This window comes from Schistocerca americana, chromosome X, assembly GCF_021461395.2.
Source record: "Schistocerca americana isolate TAMUIC-IGC-003095 chromosome X, iqSchAmer2.1, whole genome shotgun sequence".
In the NCBI taxonomy this organism is placed as follows: Eukaryota; Metazoa; Arthropoda; class Insecta; order Orthoptera; family Acrididae; genus Schistocerca; species Schistocerca americana.
In genome coordinates, this window is record NC_060130.1 from 12,697,721 (window position 1) to 12,723,609 (window position 25,889).

Consider the following 25,889-nt stretch of genomic DNA (forward strand, 5'->3'; position numbering starts at 1 on the left):
TCATGGTAACAATCCGAGACACAAACAAAGCTAATGCAATCTGGTGACCTTTTTATCCATTTCAGAGAGTTGCGACTCTCATAATTTACCACTGGTATGCACACTCGTGAAACTACGTTGCTTCAGGGAGCTTCCCTTTTTTTTCTTCAAGCAGTTTAGTTCTTTGAATCCATTTTTCTTGTAGCTCAGAATAATTATTTTATTGTGTAGCAAACTTACAGGCTAGCATTCTGGCCTGAGCTGTCTGAGTTGGTGGTCATGTGTGTGTGTGGTGTGCTTGCTTGTGTGAATGAATGGTGTGTATTTCTATTTCTTTTTCTGATGAAGGTTGTGGCCAAAAGCTTATGTGTAAGTGTCTTAACTGTGCCTGTCTGCATTTTAACGTGCCATCTTTATGGTAATTAGCACTCTATCTTTTCCTACACTGCTGATATTCCAACCTGTAGTTTCCATTGTTTGAACTTACGGTCTACTGTTTTATGTTGCAGTGCACTTCTACAAGTGTAATACACAAATGTTGCCTTAGGAAAGTGTCACAATAACATCCATGTCTACCGTTTGCTATTTTTTACGAAATAGCACGTCACACTCGAAATTTAACTTAGCCAATGAAATAAGTTTGAAGATTTATTGTGTGTAAGAGACACAAGGGCCCACTGTGTGGGAAATGTGGGAAGTTCTGTGCAGAGACGGAGTTATCCACAGACACAGTAAGTCTTGGGAGCTATACGGGTGTTTAAACATCGCCACCTGCTGGGATGAGGGGCCACTTACTCTGAGGTGGCGCTGTGCCAGCAACGAGCTCGACCCATTGATTAGCACCACAGATGACAATGAGCAACCAGCTGCTTCTCTGTGCAGAGATATAAAATTTATCGATTTTGGACATCGGGTGACAATCTGTCACATGGAGAACAATGTTTACTCTGGCAATTTTAACACTAATCTAGTGTTCTGCAACATATTAATGTGAAATGTTGTCTATGATGTTGAAGAGTTTAAGTTAAACTGATATCTGAGAATTTGTTGTTTTTGTGGCACTATCCGGAAAATGGCCTCTCTTGCAGCTCCAAGCATAAATGTATAGTGAAGAAGAATAATTAGCACAGCACACTGGAACCGAGTAGGGATCCGGTTTACTGCTCGGCCACTAAATTAGCATATTGTGAGTACACCAGAAGAGACGCTGTACACACTTGCATATACTACATACACAAGTACAAGCATCGATCAAGCTACTGTGAAACTGCACTCTGTGTGACTCATCACTACATCAGAATACTGTAAATGTGGTGATTCCAATTTCGTAAGGTCTCTTCCTGTTTGTTTTCATCAGTTGGATCTTATTTTTCAAGTATGTGGGAATCCAATGAGCTGCCTGTTTGGATACATTCTTTCTGTATGTCCCACAAGTTGGATTCTTTGGAGACACATTGTAACAAGAGTTTTTAGGAATTTGCCTGGAGATTTCACACTGGGTTCTGTGTGATGTATTCCAACTTTTATTCTTGGACCTAAGATTTTTACTACAATTTTACATTCTTCTAATTCAGTTTGCTGTTTTCATGTCTTGTGTTGGACAAAGAGTCTCTCTCATGCATAAAGAAATTCTAATTTGATCACTGTTGTGCAATGTTAGATTTTAGAGTTCCAGGAAAAATACTTTTAGTTAACTGAGAGACAGTTTGTATTTTCTGAAGTCTGGATTCTATGCCTTCTTTTCATTATGATGTTCAGTGGTCTTTTTCACCTAATTATTTAAACTCTTTATCACCGAATACTATGTTGTTGCCTATATAAGTTCACCCAGTGCCATTTTGGTATCGTCCATTAATTTTTTATCCGGGTGAAATTATTAGTCCAATTTTCCTAGATTGCTCCCTTAATATTTCAAATTGCTTTAGCACATCAGTGATGTTTTTGTCAATTAGTATTACATCATCGGTATAGGTTACACAATATAATTCTATCTTTAAGTTTACATTCTAGTCAGTGTAATAGTGCACCTGCTCTTCTCCATTATCTTACAATTTTCTTAGGGGCATAGTTGAATAGCAATGTGTTATGCCATCCCATTTTCATATACTTATGTCTGTCTTAAATTACACTGCTTGAAAAAAAGTGAGACACTCAGAAGGTGGGGAGAAAACAAATTGAAACATAGCTAATTTAGAGGGTATGCGATGTTATTTCAGTGATAACAAAACAGAGTCAAATTTACACAGAACTTATCAGTTTGAGCCCACTTATCAACACAGCAATGCACCCTGTCTGGCCTGGACAGTGCGGGAGGATGTCGTAAAGCTGCTGCATACCCTCCTGAGAAAGGTGATCCACAACTGTTGTAACTGGACATTGCAATCATGGATACAGGCAGTGGGATGGAGTTAACGTCCATGTTGGTCCCATAATGTTCTATCGGGGACAGATATGGGGATTTTGCTGGCCACAGGAGTATATCAACATCACGCAGACAACTTAAAGAGACACACACTACATGTGGACAAGCACTGGCCTGTTGAAAAATAGCACCACAATACTATTACACACTGCTGTACCATCAGAGTTCCCTCAGCCATTACAAGCCGTGACCTGAAGTCATACCCAATGGCTCCCCACACCATGGGACTGCTTTGTGACCCCCCCCCCCCAAAATGTGGAAGAATGGGACCTCTCCCCATCTCCCCGGGTCACTGTCGAACTTCTCCACGATAGTCATTTGGAGCAGTGCAGGACTGGGACTCATTAGTGAACATAATGTGACACCATTCATTAGCAGTCCGTACTTCTCGATCATGGCACCACTTCACATGCAGTCATTTGCTTGGGTGTTAATGGCAGCCTATGTGCAGGACGGCAATTCCATAGTCTGGCTGCTCCTAGCAGTATGACACAGCATGTTGCAAGGAGTCTATTACAGTGAACTCCTGTTTATCCTAAATGATCGGGACGGTGGCCGGTTCCGATAACAAAAATTTCAGATAAATCAAAGTCCCCCTGTTTTCACATGTGAACACTCCAAATTGCATCAATATTGTGAAATACGATCGTAAAACGTGCGTAGGGTATGTAAAACGTTACTGATATGGTTGCAAATAACCCTGCACTTTTTTACTGAAAAAATTGTGTTGACATGTTAAAAAGGCACCAAACTATGATTGAAAACTCAAAGTTTTTAAGTGCTGTATAACAAAGCTCGTTTATTTTGCATTCTTACAGAAAAAATCTCCCTTATTTGGCAGCAGGAAATAACAGGAGTTTTAATTTTATTACCTACTCTTTTGAGTAAAAAATAAACTACTGAACAAAATTATGAAACAAATCTAGAGATTACTCAAAGGAACAAAAAGTCTGTCTAGAGGAACTTTCAAGAAAATTAAAAAAAAAAAAACTTTTTAAGTTATGGACATAGAAGTTCTAGGATGCTTCATTAGAGTTTATTTTTTGGTAACGAAGTCACAAACGTCTTTTTCTTTTGTTTTTTTGCTTGAGAAACTATTGCTGCAACAATACATCTCCAACGTTGAAATCAAACTATTTCAAGATAAATCGTCTCCGCCTGTTGGCTGATGTACTCCAGGGCAGTTTGGATCACTTCATAACAGAATGTGTGAGGAATATTTTTCTCTGATTCATCATCAGAAACATAGTCTTCTGACACTTTATGATCGGTCACAATTTGGACGATTTCATCCTCAGTCACATGAAAAAATGCCATTTTCTATTCACTCTTCAATGTCTTCGAAGTGTGTGTCTTTACAACCAGCTTCTCCAGTAAATTCACCAAAATTATGTCAGCTTGAGTTTCGGTGTTGCCTCCTCCTTCCCACCACTTAGGTTGCCTTACGATCTAAGAGTATTTTTCCAAGACCTAACAAGAGGAACTGGAGGAATTAGATTCCAAGCTTCAGCAATCAATGAATGACACTTAAAACATCGATTTTTTTAAGAGCTTCCACAAAATCATCTGCAGCATCAATCACACCTATTAATTATTCCAGCATCTTGCGTCTGTAATGTTTTTCCATCGCCTCAAGAATACCTTGGTCCATCGGTTGACATAGAGATGTGACATTTTGTGGGAGAAATACAACTTTGATATCCCCATCTTGCAGATCACCTGGGTGAGAAGGAGCATTGTCCACGAGAAGTAGCACTTTTCAAGGAAGTCCTTTTCCTTCCATGTAATTTACTACAGTTGGAACAAACTCTGCCTGGAACCACTCTCTGAAGATGGCACTGTTCATACATGCCTTAAGACTGACTCATGTACCTCAGTGGCAAACTGGTTGGTTGGTGTCTAAATGCTATTGGTGTTTTGGATTTGCCAATTAAAGTAAGACACAGTTTATGATTGCCAGTGGCATTACTGCAAGCAAGGACAGTAAATCTTTCTTGGATTTTTTTGTATCCTGAAGCCATTTCTTCTTCTTTAGAGGCAAGGGTTTTCATTGGCAGCATTTTGTAATTCAACCCAGTTTCATCACATTTGTAAAGTTGATTGCCAGTATAACCTCCTTTGTCAATGATTGTGTGCAGTTTCTTCTTAAAATCAGTGTAGCAGCTTCATCCCCAGATAATGATTTGGAACTGATGGCAATTTCATGAATGCCATGCTGCTTCTTGAAACGATCCTGCTGGCCATTACTTCCGAGCAATTCTTGCTTCTTTCCTTCAATCAGCTCATCAGCTCATTTTGACAAAGTAGAGGACCTGAAACTGACACACCTTTGGCTCTTATTTATTCGTGCCACAAAAATAATGCCTCTTCTAACTGAGGATGTGCACCTTTTCTCATTGCTTTTCAAGATTTCACTGCGCTGCCCAATGCTTGGATGGAACAAAATTTTTAAATTCCTGATCAATTTGTCTTCCGATCAGTAATTGTACTCCTACTCTGCAGCAACTTTTGTGGGTGGCTCACCAGCATCAATTCTCTGCAAAGTGTGAAGCTCTTTTTCCAACAAGATCACATTCATTTTATGTTTTGTGCCTGTAGTCACGTTCAGTGTTCTTTCTACAGACACTCGACTGAGTCCTTTATGGTTTTTGGCCCCTTTTATCTCTGGACACTTTAAGGCACATAGTGGGAGCACGAAACCTCAAATCAGAAACACACAGATGCACAACTTGACAACACTCGAGATGCACTAGACAAACTTTTGACTTTTGAAACCAGGCTGTGGCAGCCATCAAATGAAAGCATTCGATACATCTATGCCATTTCCTCTGTTCTACCCAAGCCCACGTGGCAACACAACAGGGTGTTGTACATTCACTGTTACACACTCAGCTTTGATGTACCGACAACAAGTGGAAAGTGTTAGGCAGCGCACTCTAATTGTCGGTTTTGACAGGGCTACATTGCGCTGCATAGAACAATACTGTATGTACTGTACTACCAAGGAGTTCCAATAGATGGCAGTGGCATGAAACCATGCAATACGAATAAGAAACACACTAGAGCTTCAACCAACACATGCACGAATTGACGATACTTGGACTTTTGACACACACCAGTGCACAGATTAGCAGCAGATTGCCAAAAAACACCAGCAAATGCTTGGCTCCAGGTGCACGCAAACTGAAACTTGTCAAGTGTCAATCTAGCTAGCCAAAAGTGTAGCTGCACGAGAGTTTACTGTACTTGTTCTCAGATGGCAGTCACAGATGTGAACAGGTTACAATGTACTCAGTACACTACACAGTGATGCTCCCTTGTAGTGGTCTCATGTAGTCAACTGGAACATTGATGACGAGTATGCCCTTACTTTCCAACATCAGGCCACTGTCAGATCCAAATACTCCAAAAATACAGATGTTGCAAGGTTTAACCAGGCAACCAAATGGACATCCACAATGAGGTTTCTTTCAAACTCTCATCAGATAATGCTGTCTCACACCAATATGCAGCACCTTCATATCCTCCAGAGTGATGATTCATCTGACGCTATTCGCATCCCTTATATACCACATGATGCTTGCTAAACAGCAATAAAAACAAAGAACACTAATGAATAATGAAGGAAAAGACAGACTGTTACTTACCATAAAGAAGATACCTTAGGCTGCAGATGGGCAGAATTAAAAGACACTTACATAAAGCTTTCAGCCACAGCCTTCACCAGTAAGTAGTAATCTGCCTTTTCCAATATTGTTGAAATTCCTACTGGAGTTTCCATTGTTTCAAGGACACTGATGCTTTTCTGTGAGTGTTTGCTTTATGATGTTTTCTGCATTTTAGCTTTTTTTTAAAAAAAGAAAAAAAAGAAAGAAAGAAAGAAAAAAAAAGATTTGTTGCTGGAAAACTTCTGAAGTCCAATAAAGGAGTTACAACAGCCATATATGGTTATCTGGTGGACCTTGCAGAACCAAATTCTAGGGCTGAAATATCTTGTTGACCAATGGGCATTAATCAGAATGAATACTAAATAAAAATTAAATCCAAGTTTACACAAAAAACACAGGTTCTATCACTGTTGTTTTTCGTTCTATTTTGCTCTTATGTTTGCTATGACTTGTTAAACAGAAATTTTCTTTCTATCTATAGAGTTACATTTGCTGTAATGTATCTTACCTCGATGTTGTTTCTTCCTTCTTCTCACTGCTGCCCAAATCATGGCAAGCAAGTCATCCTCACTGCATTTGCTTCGTATTGCATCTCTGAAACAACTGTTAAAACACCCGTTAAACAGTACCAGGCAATTACCACACAGTGAAATGTTGGTACACTAAAAAGGAAGAAAAACTTTGCAGAAATCTTCAACAGTAATCTTGTAGTCTGCAGTAGGCAACAGCAGGATAACAAACCCACTGGACAAGAATGGGAAAGTCATGATAGAAGTTACTTTTATTTTTATAAATAAACAGGTATCTTACACAAATGCTCAAGAGTGTACATAGGATCTTGGGCTGAAGAGGTGGAGCAGAAACTGACATTAGTTTTGTTGAAGAGGGAGTACTGGAACACAGCACAATTTCTTGCAAAATGAAGCCAAATTTATTGATAAACTCTTAATTAATTGCCAAGCTCACTAATGTGATCATTTTACGACAGGTACTTACTGCTTGGAGTATATGTGACTTTTCAGGCTTGCCTGATAGATCTGTTGCAAAAACACTTTGGGTTCCCCACCAGATAACATTATGCAAGTCCCTCCCTCAATATTTCAGTGACACAACGTTTTGGCATCTACAGGTGGTGGTGATTTCCACCATCACTGCTGCAAGATGCAACTGGCAATTTCCACATGACAGCTTTGAAATTTATCATGTGGATGACTATGACCATCATATTTAGAATTCAGAGGATTTCATAGAATACCTGAAGATGCTTAAACTAGAACTTTCAGATCTTTTAGTTAGCTCAAATGTTATATCATTACTTACAAAAGTGCCCCTGCAGCCCTCATTAGAGGTTATTAACAGCAAGTTTGAGAAAGAAATTGTGGTGCTGTTTAAACATGTGCATACCTCATCCTGTTTCTTATGTAACACCAACTACTTTAATCAAGTGGACAGTGTTCCCATGGGAGATCCTCTATTTCCCTTAGTAAATATCCAACATTCCTCCTTCTGGCAGAATGCTGAAGAGACATTTGTGGTGTGGCCCACATAATACAGACACTACCTATGTCCCTGCAGCATTTGCACTCGCTCCATCTGAATATTCAGTTCACTGTGGAAGTACAAAAAGATAGCAGCTTACCATTCCTGGATGTCACAGTTTGAAGAAAAGCTGACAGAACACTGGGGCATAGTCTCTACTGCAAACTGATACACGCAGAGTTATATTTGCGGTCCAAAAGTTGCCATCACCCTGCACAATGTGGTAGTGTCTTACACTCCCTGGCACATAGAGCACACGTGATCTCAGATACCAACAGTTTGCCTGGTGAACTGTAAAACCTAATAACAGTGTTGCAGCAGAACGTTTATTCTTGTAAACAGATTTGCAATGTGTTCTGAGCAAAGCAAGTTCAGTGTAGGGATGTAAATGAAGATACTTAGACAAGCACTGCAAATGGCTTTCTTGCCATATTTCAGTGGCATGTTTTCAAAAATAGAAAGAATCGCTAGGAGAAACAGAATCAAGTGTGTTTTTCGTCTACCAGCGAAACTAAGGAAGTGTTTGTGTTAAGTTAAAGACAATCTTGACCCTAGAAAACATAGATCATATATAAGATCTGATGCCATTATGGGAAATCTTATATAGGGCAGACACCTCACATTGTGCAAGAACACTGTGTTCAACAGCACTGACAAAAATGCCACCCAGTAAATTAGTGGTAGCAGAGCACTGCCTGAATACAGGGCACCACACGTTTCCCAAGAGGCCATACGGTGGGCAATCTTACCAACAGGAATATGGAATTTTGACTAAGCACTGCCCAGAATCCAGCACTGACTGCCATGAAATTAAAACAGTAGAAACCAGATCCTCCGATGTATGACCTGATGCAGCACCTTGCAGAGAGTTAATTCAGCTTTTAACCACACGAGTGTCCAGAAGTGCAGTCATTGCCCACAACACATAAGCAGAAGGCTACTATGAATGGCATTTCCATCCAACTGGGAGTGCCTGTCCACACATTCGTACTCCTGCTTCTAGCCTGACAAATTTCAATTCTGCTGTGCGAATATCACCAGTCACATCTTGCAGCAGTGATGACAGGACCCACCACTACCTGAAGATGACGAACAGTTGTGTTGGTGAAATATTGCGAGGCTTGCACAAAGTTATTCAGTGGCCAATCTGAGAAGATTTGTATACATTATTTTTCTGTGACACAGGTATTGTGCAGCAAAATGTGATAACTTTCTGCATTTGCCTTTTTGTAAATTTCAAAATACCCCAAAAATTGGTGAGAAACACTGAACATATGACGTAACCAGATGACATACCCCACAGCATGTGCAGCAGTCGGGGTTGAGTGTAAAGGAATGATTGAGCAGTGCAATACTTTCATTTGAGAAAACAGAGCAAATTTCAAAACATTTTGTAAATATGATCTGTTGTAAATGTAGATGTTACAAAATTACTGTCCCTGCTGTAATCAAGCAAAAGCAGTTCTGATTTTGTGTTTTTTGCTTCTGTCACTTCTCTTTTTGTTTACAGACATTAGTTAGTAAAGAAAACAAAGGTCATTTAATGGCGATGATGCTATTCTGAAGTTTACACTCATCTACTTGTTATGCAATATGGTAGGTTTTCATTATACTGTACTTTGCAAGAAATCAAGGAAACTGCAAGACCGATAAATAAAATAATACACTTCAATATAAATACATAATTGTTTAACACAATGAAAAAATACTGCCTGCCAGATGCAAGACGCAAATCCTGAACGCCATCACTAAAGTCGCACACATGTATCCGTAGCCACAACGATATGAATACTTGACTTGGGTTGGGATGATCAAGTGTGACAGACCAAGAGGCTCAACCACTGCAAGCATGGCAAGGTACATCATCTGGTGACATTTGTCATTCGCTTTTGACACATTTCCCAACATTTGTATCGTATCCAACATTTGTAATCCCATGTGTCTTGTATTAAATTACTTGTCTCAGGGTCATCTACAGTGCTTTGGAGGTTTTTAAATGTTAATACGCATCACCCTGTGTGTGTGTGTGTGTGTGTGTGTGTGTGTGTGTGTGTGTGTGTGTGTGTGTGTGTATGTGTGTGTTTATATATATGAAACAAATACTAACAAAGAGATAGAGGGCCTGGTGAGTACTTACCTCAGCTCAGTACAGCCGATAGATACACAAAACAGAACAGAAAATTGACGTATCCTAGCTTTCGGAACTTCGTTCCTTCATCAGGGAGGAGAGAGGGGAAAAAAGGGGAAGAAGGGAAAGTGGATTCAGTTATTCACAACCCAGGTTATGAAGCAACAGGGGAAAGGTAAACAGGGAGGGTAGCAAAGATGGAGGCATGGATGTCAGAGGGAAGCCAAAGATATTCTACTGTAATTACTGTGCCAGCTTCAAACCAAGGAGGATGAATACAGAAGTAAAGAGGTACATAGTATAAAGATAAACACAACTATGTAGGATAAAAAGATGCGTGAATGGCTAAAGAGGAAAGGGAAAGAGGAGAAGACTAAAGAGTAAATGGGAGTGAGGTTGGTTAACATAGGTTCAGTCCAGGGGGATGGCGGGATGAAAGGATGTGTTAGAGTGCAAGTTCCCATCTCCGCAGTTCCGAGGTACTGGTGTTGGGTGGGAGAAGCCAAATGGCACATATGGTGTAGCAGGTTCCTAGGTCCCTAGAATTATGCTGGAGGGCATGCTCCGCTACTGGGTATTGGACATCTCCTAGGTGGACAGTTCGTCTGTGCCCATTCATGCGCTCAGCCAGTTTAGTTGTCGTCATACCAATGTAAAAGGCTGTGCAGTGCAGGCATGTCAGCTGATAAATGACGTGCTGTCTCACATGTGGCCCTGCCTTGAGTTGTGTATGTTATACCAGTAGCGGGGCTGGAGTAGTTGGTTGTGGGGGGATGCATGGGGCAGGTTTTGCATCGGGGTCGGTTACAGGGGTAGGAACCGCTGGGTAGAGAAGGTGGTCTGGGAATATTGTAGGGTTTGACAAGGATGTTACGGAGGTTAGGGGGTCGGCAAAAGGCAACTCTGGGTGGTGTGGGGAGAATATTGTCAAGGGATGATCTCACTTCAGGGCTTGACTTGAGAAATTCATATCCGTGGCGGAGTAATTAGTTGATGTATTCGAGGCCAGGATAATATTGGGTGACAAGGGGGATGCTTCTGTGTGGTCTGGGGGTAGTAACATTGTTGTTGGTTGGGGAGGAATGTATTGTTTGGGAGATCTGTTTGTGGACAAGGTCTACAGGATAGTTGTGGGAGAGGAAAGCACTGATATATAATATAATACAGGGAAACATTCCAAATGGGAAAAATATATCTAAAAACAAAGATGATGTAACTTACCAAACGAAAGCGTTGGTATGTTGATAGACACACAAACAAACACACACACAAAATTCAAGCTTTCGCAACCCACAGTTGCTTCATCAGGAAAGAGGGAAGGAGAGGGAAAGACGAAAGGATGTGGGTTTTAAGGGAGAGGGTAAGGAGTCATTCCAACCCTGGGAGTGGAAAGACTTACCTTAGGGGGGAAAAAGGACAGGTATACACTCGCACACACACACACACACACACACACACACACATATATCCATCCGCACATATACAGACACAAGCAGGGTATATGTGCGGATGGATATGTGTGTGTGTGTGTGTGTGTGTGTGTGTGTGTGTGTGTGTGTGTGTGTGTGTGTGTGCGAGTGTGCGTGTGTGTGTGTGTGTGTGTGTGTGTGTGTGTGTGTGTGTGTGTGTGTGGCATACTGGTCTGAACTATGCAGCCTTCAAATGGAAGTTTTTTGATCACTCCTTATTTTGCACCCTGCCACCTTGGCAATATGTACCGCAAATCATCAGACAGACGACCTTCCTGCATGCTTCGAGCATCCCCTGGTGCTGTTCCGAACCAATGCTAATCTTTGTAACTGTGACGAGCAGTGTGCAGATTGCATCTTTGTATCCCACAAAGAGGTGACAGTTCCCAGTGGCATGAATGGTTACTGTTTATTGAATGTCACTGAGTTGGTGAGTCATTTGCTACATTGTGGCCCACCTGTTCGCTGCTAAAGCCATGCTAGTCAGTGGTAACCCCTGTCAATGATATCCTGTTGCCCATAGCAGTTCACTCTGCTGATTGTGGTAGTATTTTCCTTGAGTAAATCTGCTCACAGTACACCTTTGACACTGTGGTACAAGAAAGCCCAATGACTACACACCCTTATAGAATAAGTGTCTCGAGCCATGGTTACCCACGATATGGCAGTGATAAAATCACCCTGTGATCAACTGTCACACTGCAGCTGTAAGCTGCACCTCCTTTTTCAGAATACTCAGGTTTATTAATTTGAAGTAAATCAGATCTTTTGCAGGAAGATTTAACAAAAAGAGCACATCCACGAAAGGATGAAACCATGTCTAATTAACTGGAACACAAAATTAATAATTAGTGGTGACAAAGATCCTCTGCAATAAAAAATAATGTCCACTTACTTCATGTATTAGTCTTCAAGTGACAGAATATATGTAACTGTGTCCTTCTTATTTACACTGATTAAACAATGGAAATTCCAGGTAGGAATATCAACAGTGCAGGGAAAGATAGATCACTATTTACCGTAAAGAAAACAAAGTTGCACACAGGCACAACACACAAGCAAGCACTCCACGCGCGCACGCACGCACACACACACAGAGAAAAAAAAACTGCCAAGTCCAGCAGCTAGGGGCAAGCTACTGGAGTTGTCAGTCATATTTGTGTGACATGTGCTTGCCTGTGTGTATGAATGTGTGTGTTTCTCTGTATCTCTTTTGCTGATGAAGGCTGTGACCGAAAGCTTTGTGTAAGTGCCTTTTTAATTGTGCCTGTCTACAATGTAACATGTCTGCTTTACAGTAAGCAGGAATCTATGTTTTCCTATATTTTTCATTTACACAGATGTAATTAACAAATCAGAGTCTATTTATTCCAGAGAAGTGACAGTTTGTTCATGACAGTTCAGCACAAATCTGATTTTTTATATACAGCAAGGCTACCTATAAATTATTCTGTGTGCCAGTGTTCATGCTGACTATAGGGATTCACACGGATCATGTGTAATTTGACATCTGGTCCTGTAAACTTACTTCTGCTCAACGTGAAAAATTCTCCAATCCACATTTTATAATTAACCTGAACATATCAAATAATGCACCCTTCGATATAACTGCTTATTGTCCACTTCCCATCACTCTATTCCCAATGTCAACCCAGTTGACCTCTTCTTCTAATCCAAAAACCATGGTTGACTCAATGTTTGCTATTGCAAGCTATTGCTATTGCAGCACAAAAGTGCCAGAGGCACCAGTAATGATATATAATTAAAAATACTAGAAAGTAAGGCTCACTGGTCCGTACATGCTAAGACAAACACTACAAGTGTCTAAGACACCGCGCTCTCACACAACAAGTACAAGGTCTGAATACATTCCATTTACGATACACTAAACTGTTTCATTCACGGTGCAATATACATACTCTCTCCCCAATAAACAGAATAGTTATAACTCAATTGTTCACAAGTGTATATTATGACTCTTGCCACAGCTATGCAGTCAGTATGCCACAGGGGTGCCATAGAAAGGGATCAGGTTCAATTCCTTGTAGAGCCGGGAAATTCTGCTCGGTGGACGGACTGGAATAGGGTACACTCTGCTTGTAGTTCCAGCTGAGGAGCTACTCAAGTGAGAAGCAGTGTCTTCAACTTCTGGAAGTTGATAACAGCCTGGAGAGTTGTATACTGACCCCCTAACTCTCCATAGATATATAGTAGAGGACATCTCTCGAAGGGCATTGCGTGGTCTTCTGGGCCCAATGCAGAGTTCCTTTATCAATGTATATTGTATATCACCACTTGTACACACTCATCAGCACAGTACCATATTGTCTCTTCGCGTGGCAAATTTTTATTCCCTTGTTTCCAGATCAAGATTTTTCCACTTCCTCTTCTTCTTCTTCTTCTTCTTCTTCTTCTTTTTTTTTTTTTTTTTTTTTTTTTTTTTTACTTGTACCACACATATTCCACACGGTTTATGCTCACTCCTTCAATGATACTTCCTATCCTCCTCTAGTGTCCGAGTTGTCCCTGCTTTCCTGCGTGTTTGTTGGTTTAAACACCCTTGTTTCAAAAGAGAGTGACAGCTTCGATACAGTCTTGTCAACATTTTGTATTTTTATTTAGCAATTATTGTTTGAGCCTTATAGGCGAATGTCACAAGATATTGTCAACCACTGCATTCACTAGATTGGAATGGGGTTCATGGTAACTTATCAATTCATTTTTTAAGTTGCTGTTATCTTTTTCATCCTATCTTGGACTAGCTTTTCCATACTCCCACTCTATTTTACGTAGTCAAACAGTTATCTGCCCTTGCAAACTTGCTCCTTTACTACCAAGTTAACTAATACTGGGCAGCCTAACAGAAGTTCCAATATCCAGTCTTTCACCACAATTCACCTACACACACTTTTCACTCACTGATTTTCTTTTTTCAATGTCATAAATATTTTGCTTTCACAGACTGCTGTGCTATGAACATAAAATTGTAGGAACATCTGCCTCACAGGTCATTTTTTTTTTTTTTTTATTAAAGAATATGTTCCTTGCTTATTCCTATTTGCTTCTGATACATTTCCATTCTCACTTTTATTTTGTTTTGATCCATTTCTTTTTTCTTTGATAGACAAGTCAAACAACAATGGCAATATGTTGCAGCCCCTTGTGTTTCACCCTACTTACTACGAACTTACTTTTCTTAGCTTCCAATTTTATTAGTCATTTGGTTTTTAAGATACTTAAATTAATTGTTTGACCCTGTATTTTTATATCTTATTTTACCTTCGGTTGATAAAGGATTTCTGGTATGCTCACAAAGAGAGAGCTGATTCTTCCCACCCCTCACCCCCCTTACCTTGTCCTGAAGCAAACTTATCGCCAAGTATCTTGCAGTTTTTTTCCTATTATTAATCTCTTAGTCTAGTCATCAATTTAAAAGTGTTAGTTGTTGGTCCCATTGTCTAATAATTTGTACATTTATACACATGAAGTTCCAATTTTTATTTGGAACATATAGACTCTGATAATCATGAATCACAGTTCAAATGGCTCTGGGCACTATAGGACTTAACATCTGAGCCAAGGCAGGATTCAAACCTGCGACCGTAGCAGTCACGCAGTTCTGGACTGAAGCGCCTAGAACCGCTCGGCAACAGTGGCTGACGAATCATAGTTACCATCACATGGACAGAAATATTGTGTTAACTTTATTACAACATAGGGACATAACTAAAAATGTCTTTACATAATTTCCAGTTCTGATTACTTTCCTTTAATTTAATCTCACAAATAGGTTAGTGTAACATGATGTTGACAGAGGCAAATTATATATACTCACAAATTATTTAGCTAGAGGTATCTGGTTTGTATGTCTGGGAGGGAGGAGGGTGCAAGCTGAAAACTTCAAGAAAAGATTACTCATTTCATACCTGCTGGATTTAACTGCAGTTTATCTCTTCCATATACCAACCACATACCTAATGTGCATGGCAAACAGTTTGAAAGTATTATTCTATACTCAGCATTTGGAACTATCAGTTCCTTAATGAGAGAGGAAAGAGGGATAAGTTTCTGAAGGTCTCAAAGGTCACTCGGACTCCATGACTAATGTGAGGACAAGAGGAACAAATGTGTCTATAAGAAGTTTTGGAATTTCACCTCCTGGAGGTAAAATACTGATCAGTCTGTCAGTCTTCTAGTAATTTTATGGTTTCCTCACATGAATTTTCACTTGGACACGATTATTCTATGTTTCATCACTCACCTGAGAGATATCTCTGAATTCCCAAAGAGACACACCTTCAAATTGCCATCAGCTGTTATCCGTAAACGGTTGCACGTGCCACAGAAGTGTTCACTCATTGAGGTAATAAATCCCACATGTCCCTTGAAGCCCGGCACATGGTATGCCTGCAAAAAGAAATTGTAAGAAAATAGCTACTGCTGTTGTGAAAATACTATAAATGTGTTGCTCACCAAGTGGAGGAAGGAGAAAATGTGCATTAAGGGGAGTTTGAACGCCATATCCTGACAATGTTAAATTTAGTGACTTAACTTCCCCATATTTCAGGAACAACTGTAGCCATTGACAAGAAACTTTTACAGGACATTAAACTATATGTTCTGAGTCTTACAATAATTGCATTTCAGCCACTGCTTTTGGAAATACAATTTTTTAATCACACAGTTAAAATTTTGTGTACTTTTTTGTATGTTATTCTAAATAATTTTATTTATACATAACATTATGTTCTTCTTTTAGTTCAGAAGGCTCAGGATACATACTGAAAATTTGAATTCGCTATTCGAATTAGTTACTGAGATTTAGGGAAAAATGCAAGACAAAATGTAAATTTTCAGGAAGAGTTTTTAAAGTTTTAATAGACTGTAACTCAATATATGCTTAACATTTTATTTTTAGTCACTCAGAAGCACCCTGCACCATACTGTATATCATCCTCTTGATCTTTTTTAAGTTTTTTCTTGTTTTCTTCTTTCTGGACTCCGTAGTGGCCAACTGTGCTGCATACTCTGCTTTACCAGTGCAAACTTTGTCCATCCATTCAAATTCTCTGATGCAGTTTGCTCCAGAATTAATTCCCATATGTTGTAGCACTTTCACGCTACCAATGTTGCCATCATTAAAAGCAATAACAGCATGACTGACCCCCACTTTAGTGTCTTCATTACAAGAAAAACATTTTTTGGTCTACATCTACATCTACATCCATACTCCTCAAGCCACCTGATGGTGTAGGGTACCTTGAGTACCTCTATTGGTTCTCCCTTCTATTACAGTCTCGTATTGTTCGTGGAAAGAAGCATTGTCGGTATGCCTATGTGCGGGCTCTAATCTCTCTCATTTTATCCTCATGGTCTCTTTGCGAGATATACGTAGGAGGGAGCAATATACTGCTTGACTCCTCGGTGAAAGTATGTTCTTGAAACTTCAACAAAAGCCCGTACAGAGCTACTGAGCGTCTCTCCCGCAGAGTCTTCCACTGGAGTTTATCTAACATCTCTGTAACTCTTTCGCGATTACTAAATGATCCTATAACGAAGCATGCTGCTCTCTGTTGGATCTTCTCTATCTCTTCTATCAACCCTATCTGGTACGGATCCCACACTGCTGAGCAGTATTCAAACAGTGGGCGAACAAGTGTACTGTAACCTAATTCCTTTGTTTTCGGATTGCATTTCCTTAGGATTCTTCCAATGAATCTCAGTCTGGCATCTGATTTACCCACGATCAACTTTATATGATCATTCCATTTTAAATCACTCCTAATGCATACTCCCAGATAATTTATGGAATTAACTGCTTCCAATTGCTGACCTGCTATATTGTAGCTAAATGATATGGGATCTTTCTTTCTATGTATTTGCAGCACATTACACTTGTCTACATTGAGATTCAATTGCCATTCCCTAAACCATGCATCAATTCGCTGCAGATCATCCTGCATTTCAGTACCATTTTCCATTGTTGCAACCTCTCGATATACCACAGCATCATCCGCAAAAAGCCTCAGTGAACTTCCGAAGTCATTCACAAGGTCATTTATGTATATTGTGAATAGCAACGGTCCTACGACACTCCCCTGCAGCACACCTGAAATCACTCTTACTTCGGAAGACTTCTCTCCATTGAGAATGACATGCTACGTTCTGTTATCTAGCAACTCTTCAATCCAATCACATAATTGGTCTGATAGTCCATATGCTCTTATTTTGTTCATTAAACGATTGCAGAGAACTGTATCGAACGCCTTGTGGAAGTCAAGAAACACAGCATCTACCTGGGAACCCGTGTCCATGGCCCTCTGATTCTCGTGGACGAATAGCGCGAGCTGGGTTTCACACGATCGTCTTTTTCGAAACCCATGCTGATTCCTACAGAGTAGATTTCTAGTTTACAGAAAAGTCATAATATTCAAACATAATACATGTTCTAAAATTCTACAACTGATCGATGTTAGAGATATAGGTCTACAGTTCTGCACATCTGTTCGACGTCCCTTCTTGAAAACGGGGATGACCTGTGCCCTTTTCCAATTCTTTGGAACGCTACACTCTTGTAGAGACCTACGGCACATTACTGCAAGAAGGGGGGCAAGTTCCTTCACATACTCTGTGTAAAACTGAACTGGTATCCCATCAGGTCCAGCGGCCTTTCCTCTTTTGAGTGATTTTAATTGTTTCTCTATCCCTCTATTTCAATATCTACCATTTTGTCATCTGTGCGACAATCTAGAGAAGGAACTACAGTGCAGTCTTCCTCTGTGAAACAGCTTTGGAAAAAGACATTTAGTATTTCGGCTTTAGTCCATCATCCTCTGTTTCAGTACCTTTTTGGTCACAGAGTGTCTGGACATTTTGTTTTGATCCACCTACCGCTTTGACATAAGAGCAAAATTTCTTAGGATTTTCTGCCAAGTCAGTACATAGAACTTTACTTTCGAATTCATTTAACGCCTCTCGCATGGCCCTCCTCACATTACATTTCGCTTCGCGTAATTTTTGTTTGTCTGCAAGGTGTTGGCTATGTTTATGTTTGCTGTGAAGTTCCCTTTGCTTCCTCAGCAGTTTTCTAACTCGGTTGTTGTACCACGCTGGCTCTTTTCCATCTCTTATGATCTTGATTGGCACATACTCATCTAACGCATATTGTACGATGGTTTTGAACTTTGTCCACTGATCCTCAACACTATCTGTACTTAAAACAAAACTTTTGTGTTGAGCCATCAGGTACTCTGAAATCAGATTTTTGTCACTTTTGCTAACCAGAAAGATTTTCGTACCTTTTTTAATATTTCTATTTATGGCTGAAATCATCGATGCAGTAACCGCTTTATGATCACTGATTCCCTGTTCTGCGTTAACCGTTTCAAATAGTTCGGGTCTGTTTGTCACTAATATGTTATCGCCATGAGTCAGTTCTCTGTTTAACTGCTCAAGGTAGTTTTCAGATAAAGCTCTTAAAAAATTTCACTGGATTCTTTGTCCCTGCCACCCATTATGAAAGTTTGAGTCTCCCAGTCCATATCGGGCAAATTAAAATCTCCACCCAGAACTATAACATGTTGGGCAAATCTAATCGAAATATTTTCCAAATTATCCTTCAGGTGCTCAGCCACAACAGCTGCTGAGCCAGGGGGCCTATAGAGACATCCAATTACTATGTCTGAGCCTGGTTTAACCGTGACCTTCACCTAAATTATTTCACATTTCGGATCTCCGTCAATTTCCTTCGATACTATTGCACTTCTTATCACTTTAAACATGCCTCCCCCTTCACTTTCCAGCCTGTCTCTGCGGTATACATTCCAATCTGAGTTTAGAATTTATTACTGTTTACATCGGGTTTCAGCCAACTTTCTGTCCCTAGTACTATGTGAACATTGTGACCGTTTATTAATGAGAGCAGTTCTGGGACCTTTCTATAGACGCTCCTGCAGTTTACTATTAGCACATTAATATTGTTATTCCCTGTTGCATTTTGTCTACTCCTACCTTGCCGCATCTCAGGAGGTGTCTTGTCGGGCCTAGGGAGGGAATTCTCTAACCTAAAAAACCCACATGTGCACTCCACACATACTCCGCTACACTTGTAGCCACTTCCTGCATGTAGCGCACGCGTGACCTATTCAGGGGGACCCTACATTTCTCCACCCGATAGCGGATGTCGAGAAATTTGCACCCCAGATCTCCGCAGAATCGTCTGAGCCCCTGGTTTAAGCCTTCCACTCGGCTCCAAACCAGAGGACCACTATCGGTTCTCAGAACGATACTACAAATAGCTAGCTGAGATTCCACCCCGCGAGGCTTTCCGCCTTCACCAACTCCACTAACCGCCTGTATGAACTGAGGATGACCTCTGAACCCAGACGGCAGGAGTCATTGGTGCCGACATGAGCAACAATTTGCAGTCGGGTGCACCCAGTGCTCTCTATCACTGCTGGCACGGCCTCCTCCACATCTCGGATGAGACCCCCGGCAAGCAGACAGAGTGAACACTGTCCTTCTTCCCCGACCTTTCCGCTATTTCCCTAAGGTGCTCCATCACCCGCCTAACGTTGGAGCTCCCAATAACTAATAAACCCCTCCCCCCATGTGCCTGCTCAGACCTTGCTGAAGGAGTGGCCACATGTCCACTCACAGGCAGAACGGGCGATGCCACACAGCCAGCCTCCACACTGACCCTCCGCCTCGTGCGCCGCGAATGCTGCTGAACCCACCACTCCCCTTGGGAAGAGGGTGGCCCAACCGCGCCCGGTACCCGCAAAGATGTGTCGACAGAAGGGTCAGTGGGTGAAGCATGTATCACCTGGGGTGTACCATGCAAAGCACCAGACTCCCCACTGCCGCTACACTCCAAGGCAGCAGCCTGAAGACGGGTAACCGCGGCCATCAACACGTTCAGCTCTTCGCGAACAGTGGCCAGCTCCACCTGTGTCCATACACAGCAGTCACACATCCTATCCATCCTAAGAAATCAATTTACTGTAGAGAGTTAATCAACTTATAACTAGACTGCTAATTCACTAAAGGTGGCTGATAGTTGACTAAACTGTGGTTACTAGACACTTCCTGTAGAAAACAATGAAAATAGCACTACCTGTCTCTGGACTGTATTGAAAACAAACACTAGCACTACTGGCACTATGGCTTACTAAACGGACTCTCTCTGACTGTATTCAAAACAAACACAAAATCTATGGAACACTATTACTAGCACTCGACAATAAAAAGCTTCCTAAAAGCAAAAACATATGGAAGAAGAAGTGACAAGTAAAAAAATAGAGTTAATACTTAAATTAGCGTAACTCGCTGCACAGCAGACATGACGCAGACGGCAGTTACGACAACACTGACACTATAAGATTATTGAACGACTCATTGGGATTTTGAGTCTGACAATGCAGACACTTCTTCAATAATTCCAGATTGCCAGGTCTCTGTAAACAGGTTTTATGATATCCACAACTGCTGCTGGGATAGAATGTTTATGGCTGTATGACCTGTTTGAGTACTGGGCATTGCGGTAATTGCACCATGAACCAGATCCAGGAGGGCAAAGATGGTGTACTGGTTTATCATCAGCTGACAGTCTCTGGAAGAAGGTAGCCCGTACTGCCTGCTTCAATTTCAACAAATCCTCAGTATTATTTCTAATGGCAATCTCATAATACTGTTGTAGTTGATCAATCATTTTGTCTGTCAGCCTGCTTCTTATGGTCTTACCACCTGAAAGTTTCTTGTCTCTCAAACTTTGTTTCAACTTCTTCAATCTGGTACCCATCCTCTTCTGGACATGACGAACACATTCCAGTTCTGTGATAAGCTTCTCACCATAAGGCTGAGTGGCTACTACACTGTTATATGCATTTGAGTCTGCATAACCTAAGAACTTAGTGTAACACACTCCCCTTTAGTTTACAGATCGATTATAAATTTCAACAGCTGCACAGGCCTCCGTACGACTAGTTGTCCTTCATAATTTCTGTCACAGATATGCCCTTCTTCATGCCCTGATTTATACTTATAACAATGTTTGGTTAAAATCTGGAAATCTACTAGCTTTCCAGTATCCACACTGGTCACTGTAGCAACAGAATTCTTAGAAATGCAGCTGCGCTACTATCAAGCGCCCCAAAAGCTACGGATATGTCAATCATACCATCGTTTATTTCAGCAGCTTCATTTGCAGCACACTTAATTGACTCACATGCAGCAGATTTCACAGCAGCTCCAATAAATCCTGCATACTTGTCCATTTTACAAAGTGGGCGTGGCATATACATCATGACACACATTGTTTCTGCTGCAGTGTAACCTTTGCCAATAGCTCTCAATACATAAAACCACCTAACATTTATTTCAAAATAATTATCTTTACACTTATCAGAATTCCAAAATGAATGAGTATATTTACAACTGGCAGAATTAATGATACGTTTCCTGGCTAGTCCATTTGATACCTCAATGTCTTCATGTAAACTAACTGGCCCTCCACATACATACAGCACACACATTCACATAACACCCCTGTTAGGTTGTGTAAATGTATCAGAATATAACCTAACCTACCGTTTACATGAGTTTTGTTTTGAGATAACTGTGTTATCAATATGTTTCATTTTAATCTTCGAAGCACTAATGGGTGTTTCGCTAGATACTCATGAGTTTGCCAGTATTTCGTTGTCTGTAACTTCACACACCACATGCTGAACGCAAAGTTTCTCTTTATACAAAAATTTATTACCATGAAACCCACATTTCTTAAAAACACTTCATTTTGGAGTCATACTTTTTGAGAGATTTACCAGTCTATTCGTCACTTTTCCTCGGAAGAACGTTAGCACTTCGATATACAAAGCATGTTTATACTATGAAAAGATACGATACTATTTTTGACAGTGCTACCAATGCAAACACATAATTTAACCTTTATAACACAGCAATCCACAGCTTTCTACAGGGTGGTCCATTGATAGTGACCGGGCCAAATATCTCACGAAATAAGCATCAAATGAAAAAACTACAAAGAATGAAATTCGTCTAGCTTGAAGGGAGAAACCAGATGGCGTTATGTTGGCCTGCTAGATGGCACTGCCATAGGTCAAACTCATATCAACTGCATTTTTTTAAAATAGGAACCCCCATTTTTTATTACATATTCATGTAGTACGTAAAGAAATATGAATGTTTTAGCTGGACCACTTTTTTCGCTTTGTGATAGATGGGGCAGTAATAGTCAAATATGGTTCAAATGGCTCTGAGCACTATGGGACTTAACTTCTGAGGTCATCAGTCCCCTAGAACTTAGAACTACTTAAACCTAACTAACCTAAGGACATCACACACATCCATGCCCGAGGCAGGATTCGAACCTGCGAACGTAGCGGTCGCACGTTTCCAGACTGTAGCACCTAGCACCGCTCGGCAACTCCGGCCAGCTGCTGTAATAGTCACAAACATATAAGTATGTGGTATCATATAACATTCCGCCAGTGCGGACGGTATTTGCTTCATGATACATTACCCGTTTTAAAATGGACCGTTTACCAATTGCGGAAAAGGTCGATATCATGTTGATGTATGGCTATTGTGATCAAAATGCCCAAGGGGCGTGTGCTATGTATGCTGCTCGGTATCCTGGACGACATCATCGAAGTGTCTGAACCATTCGCTGGATAGTTACATTATTTAAGGAAACAGGAAGCGTCCAGCCACATGTGGAACACCAACCACAACCTGCAACAAATGATGATGCCCTAGTAGATGTCTTAGCTGCTGGGGCAGCTAATCCTCACATCAGTAGCAGACAAATTGCGCGAGAATTGGGAATCTCAAAAACGTCGGTGTTGAGAATGCTACATCAACATCGATTGCACCCGTACCATATTTCTATGCACTATGAATTGCATGATGATGACTTTGAACGTCATGTACAGTTCTGCCACAGGGCACAAGAGAAATTACGGGACGATGAAAGATTTTTTGCATGCGTTCTATTTAGCGATGAAGCATCATTCACCAACAGCGGTAACCTAAACCGCCATAATATGCACTATTGGGCAACGGAAAATCTACGATGGCAGCGACAAGTGGAACAGCAGCGACCTTGGCAGGTTAATGTATGGTGTGGCATTAAGAGAGGAAGGATAATTGGCCCCCATTTTATCGATGGCAATCTAAATGGTGCAATGTATGCTGATTTTCTGCGTAATGTTCTACCAATGTTACTACAAGATGTTTCACTGCATGACAGAATGGCGATGTACTTCCAACATGATCGATGTCCGGCACATAGTTTGCGTGCGGTTGAAGCAGTATTGAATAGCATATTTCATGAAAGGTGGATTGGTCGTCAAAGCACCATACCATGGCCCGCACGTTCACTGGATCTGACATCCCCGGATTTCTTTCTGTGGGGAAAGTTGAAGGATATTTGCTATCGTGATCCACCGACAATGCCTGACAACATGCGTCAGTGCATTGTCAATGCATGTGCGAACATTACGGAAGGCGAGCTACTCACTGTTGAGAGGAATGTCATTACACGTATTGCCAAAGGCATTGAGGTTGACAGAAATCATTTTGAGCATTTATTGCATTAATGTGGTATTCACAGGTAATCACGCCATAACAGCATGCGTTCTCAGAAATGATAAGTTCACAAAGGTACATGTATCACATTGGAACAACCGAAATAAAAAGTTCAAATGTACCTACATTCTGTATTTTAATTTAAAAAACCTACCTGTTACCAACTGTTCGTCTAAAATTATGAAACATATGTTTGTGACTATTACAGCGACATCTATCACAAAGCGAAGAAAGTGGTCCAACTAAAACATTCATATTTCTTTACGTATTACACGAATATGTAATAAAAAATGGGGTTCCTATTTAAAAAAAAACACAGATGATATCAGTTTGAGCTATGGCAGCGCCTTATAGCAGGCCAACCATTGCGCCAGCTGGTTTCCCCCTTCGAGCTAGACAAATTTCTTTCTTTGTAGTTTTTTCGTTTGACACTTATTTCGTGAGATATTTGGCCCGGTCACAATCAATGGACTACCCTGTATATAAGAAATTACCGATTTTATTAGGTCTTCACGTTATGCATGTAAAAATTTTAACATTTTCAACTGGTGTAGATTATATTTTAGAAAATAAAATAAAATACTTCCCACACAAGTTTATAAGTAATATACATATCATTTTAGTTGGAGAATTGCAAATTTTATAATCAGATAAAAACCCAAAAAAGTGAAAAAGAATGTTTTCCCCTTCTAACTCCCCTTAAAGTTATGGAAATGTGCAAGCTTTTGGAGTCAGTGGCTTCTTCTTCTGGCAGAAACAATGAAGGGGAAGGAAAAGGGAAGAAATAAAAGGATTGTCAAGGTTTAGGAAATGGGGAGAGTTGCAGAGAAGCTGCAGAGAAACCCAGGCCAGGACAGACTTACTGAATGGGATGAGAAATATGTAACTAAACCAGTCCATCTCTCATACCACCAGCAGATGTGAAGTATTCTTGTGATCGGTAGTAAGTCATAAACATTAAATTATTTTCAATGTATGTTCATATGTAATACTGCACGTACCTTTGAGGTATCATTGGGCCCATTGGGAAGAGGATCAAAATCAGGCCACTGCTTTCTAATTATTTGGAGCATTTCACTAAAGGAGACCATCTTCCCATCATTCCATTTGTTGCCGCTGAAAGGCATGTACTCGATAAATCTTACATCAACATTTTTCTCTTTTGTTAACTCCACAAAACTGCACACTTCATCTTCATTAAAACCTCGCATTACAACACAATTTATCTGTGGAAGAAAGACACCATTAAAAACTTGGTATCAGATAAAGCATGGTTTAAACAGAGTTTGAAAGACTTTTTGATAGGCAACTCATCCTACTCTATACATGAATATCTTAACAGTGGCTGTTAGGCCAGCTTAAATAAGAATGTCTGTTAGATTTCAGTTCTGAGAGCACTTTGTCATAACAGTCAAGATTATGTACTTTTTGTTTGATAAATTTATGAATAGTGCATAACAATGTTTCGGTCTGAAAATATTAGCTGTTACAGTTTGTATTGTATTCACCTAGTTTGACAATCTCCTGACAAATGATCAGGGTATTCAAATGTTTTATATTTTTTATGTTATACTTTCTGGCATGTTACTCACCCATGAGAATCATCTCATGTTTTGGGTCTTGGAACAAAAGCTGAATCTAATCTAATCTAACCTACAAAATAATGGTTCTACAAGTCTGTTGTTATATTTGTATACCTCACTGATTCTGTTAAATTAATCTTTTTCTCTCTTTTTAGAGAATGTGGGAATTTATCTTAGCATGCCAAACTGTTAACCTTCTTAACAATTTAAGAAAATTAAACTACATACATCTCCAATCCTTTTTCCCACTCCAACGCACACATCTTTTGCTGAAGGTATTATTTTAACTATTACATTAAATTATGAAGCTTTCTTGAAACTGTGCTGCCATTTGTGAAACAAAGTTAAAAGTGTTCTCAAGATAAAAGGTCTTCACAAAAGGAGCATTTAGTATCTGTGCAGGTAGTAACACTGACAGCCTTCATATAAACAAGCCCATATAGTAGAACATCCTGCTTTACACATACACGCAATGGCAGAAAAAAGGAAAAG

General features: G+C 40.3%; 1 protein-coding gene across 1 annotated transcript in view; it reads right to left on the minus strand.

The window, feature by feature from the left end:
- Positions 1-25,889, minus strand: part of LOC124554875 (molybdenum cofactor biosynthesis protein 1-like) — a 61,822-nt gene that overhangs the window by 17,158 nt on the left and 18,775 nt on the right. Inside the window, exons 4-6 of the mRNA XM_047128546.1 lie at positions 24,816-25,040; positions 15,467-15,612; positions 6,578-6,663 (exon numbers count right to left, since the gene is read on the minus strand). Coding sequence (XP_046984502.1) covers positions 6,578-6,663; positions 15,467-15,612; positions 24,816-25,040 — 457 coding nt within the window. The remainder of the gene's footprint in view (positions 1-6,577; positions 6,664-15,466; positions 15,613-24,815; positions 25,041-25,889) is intronic.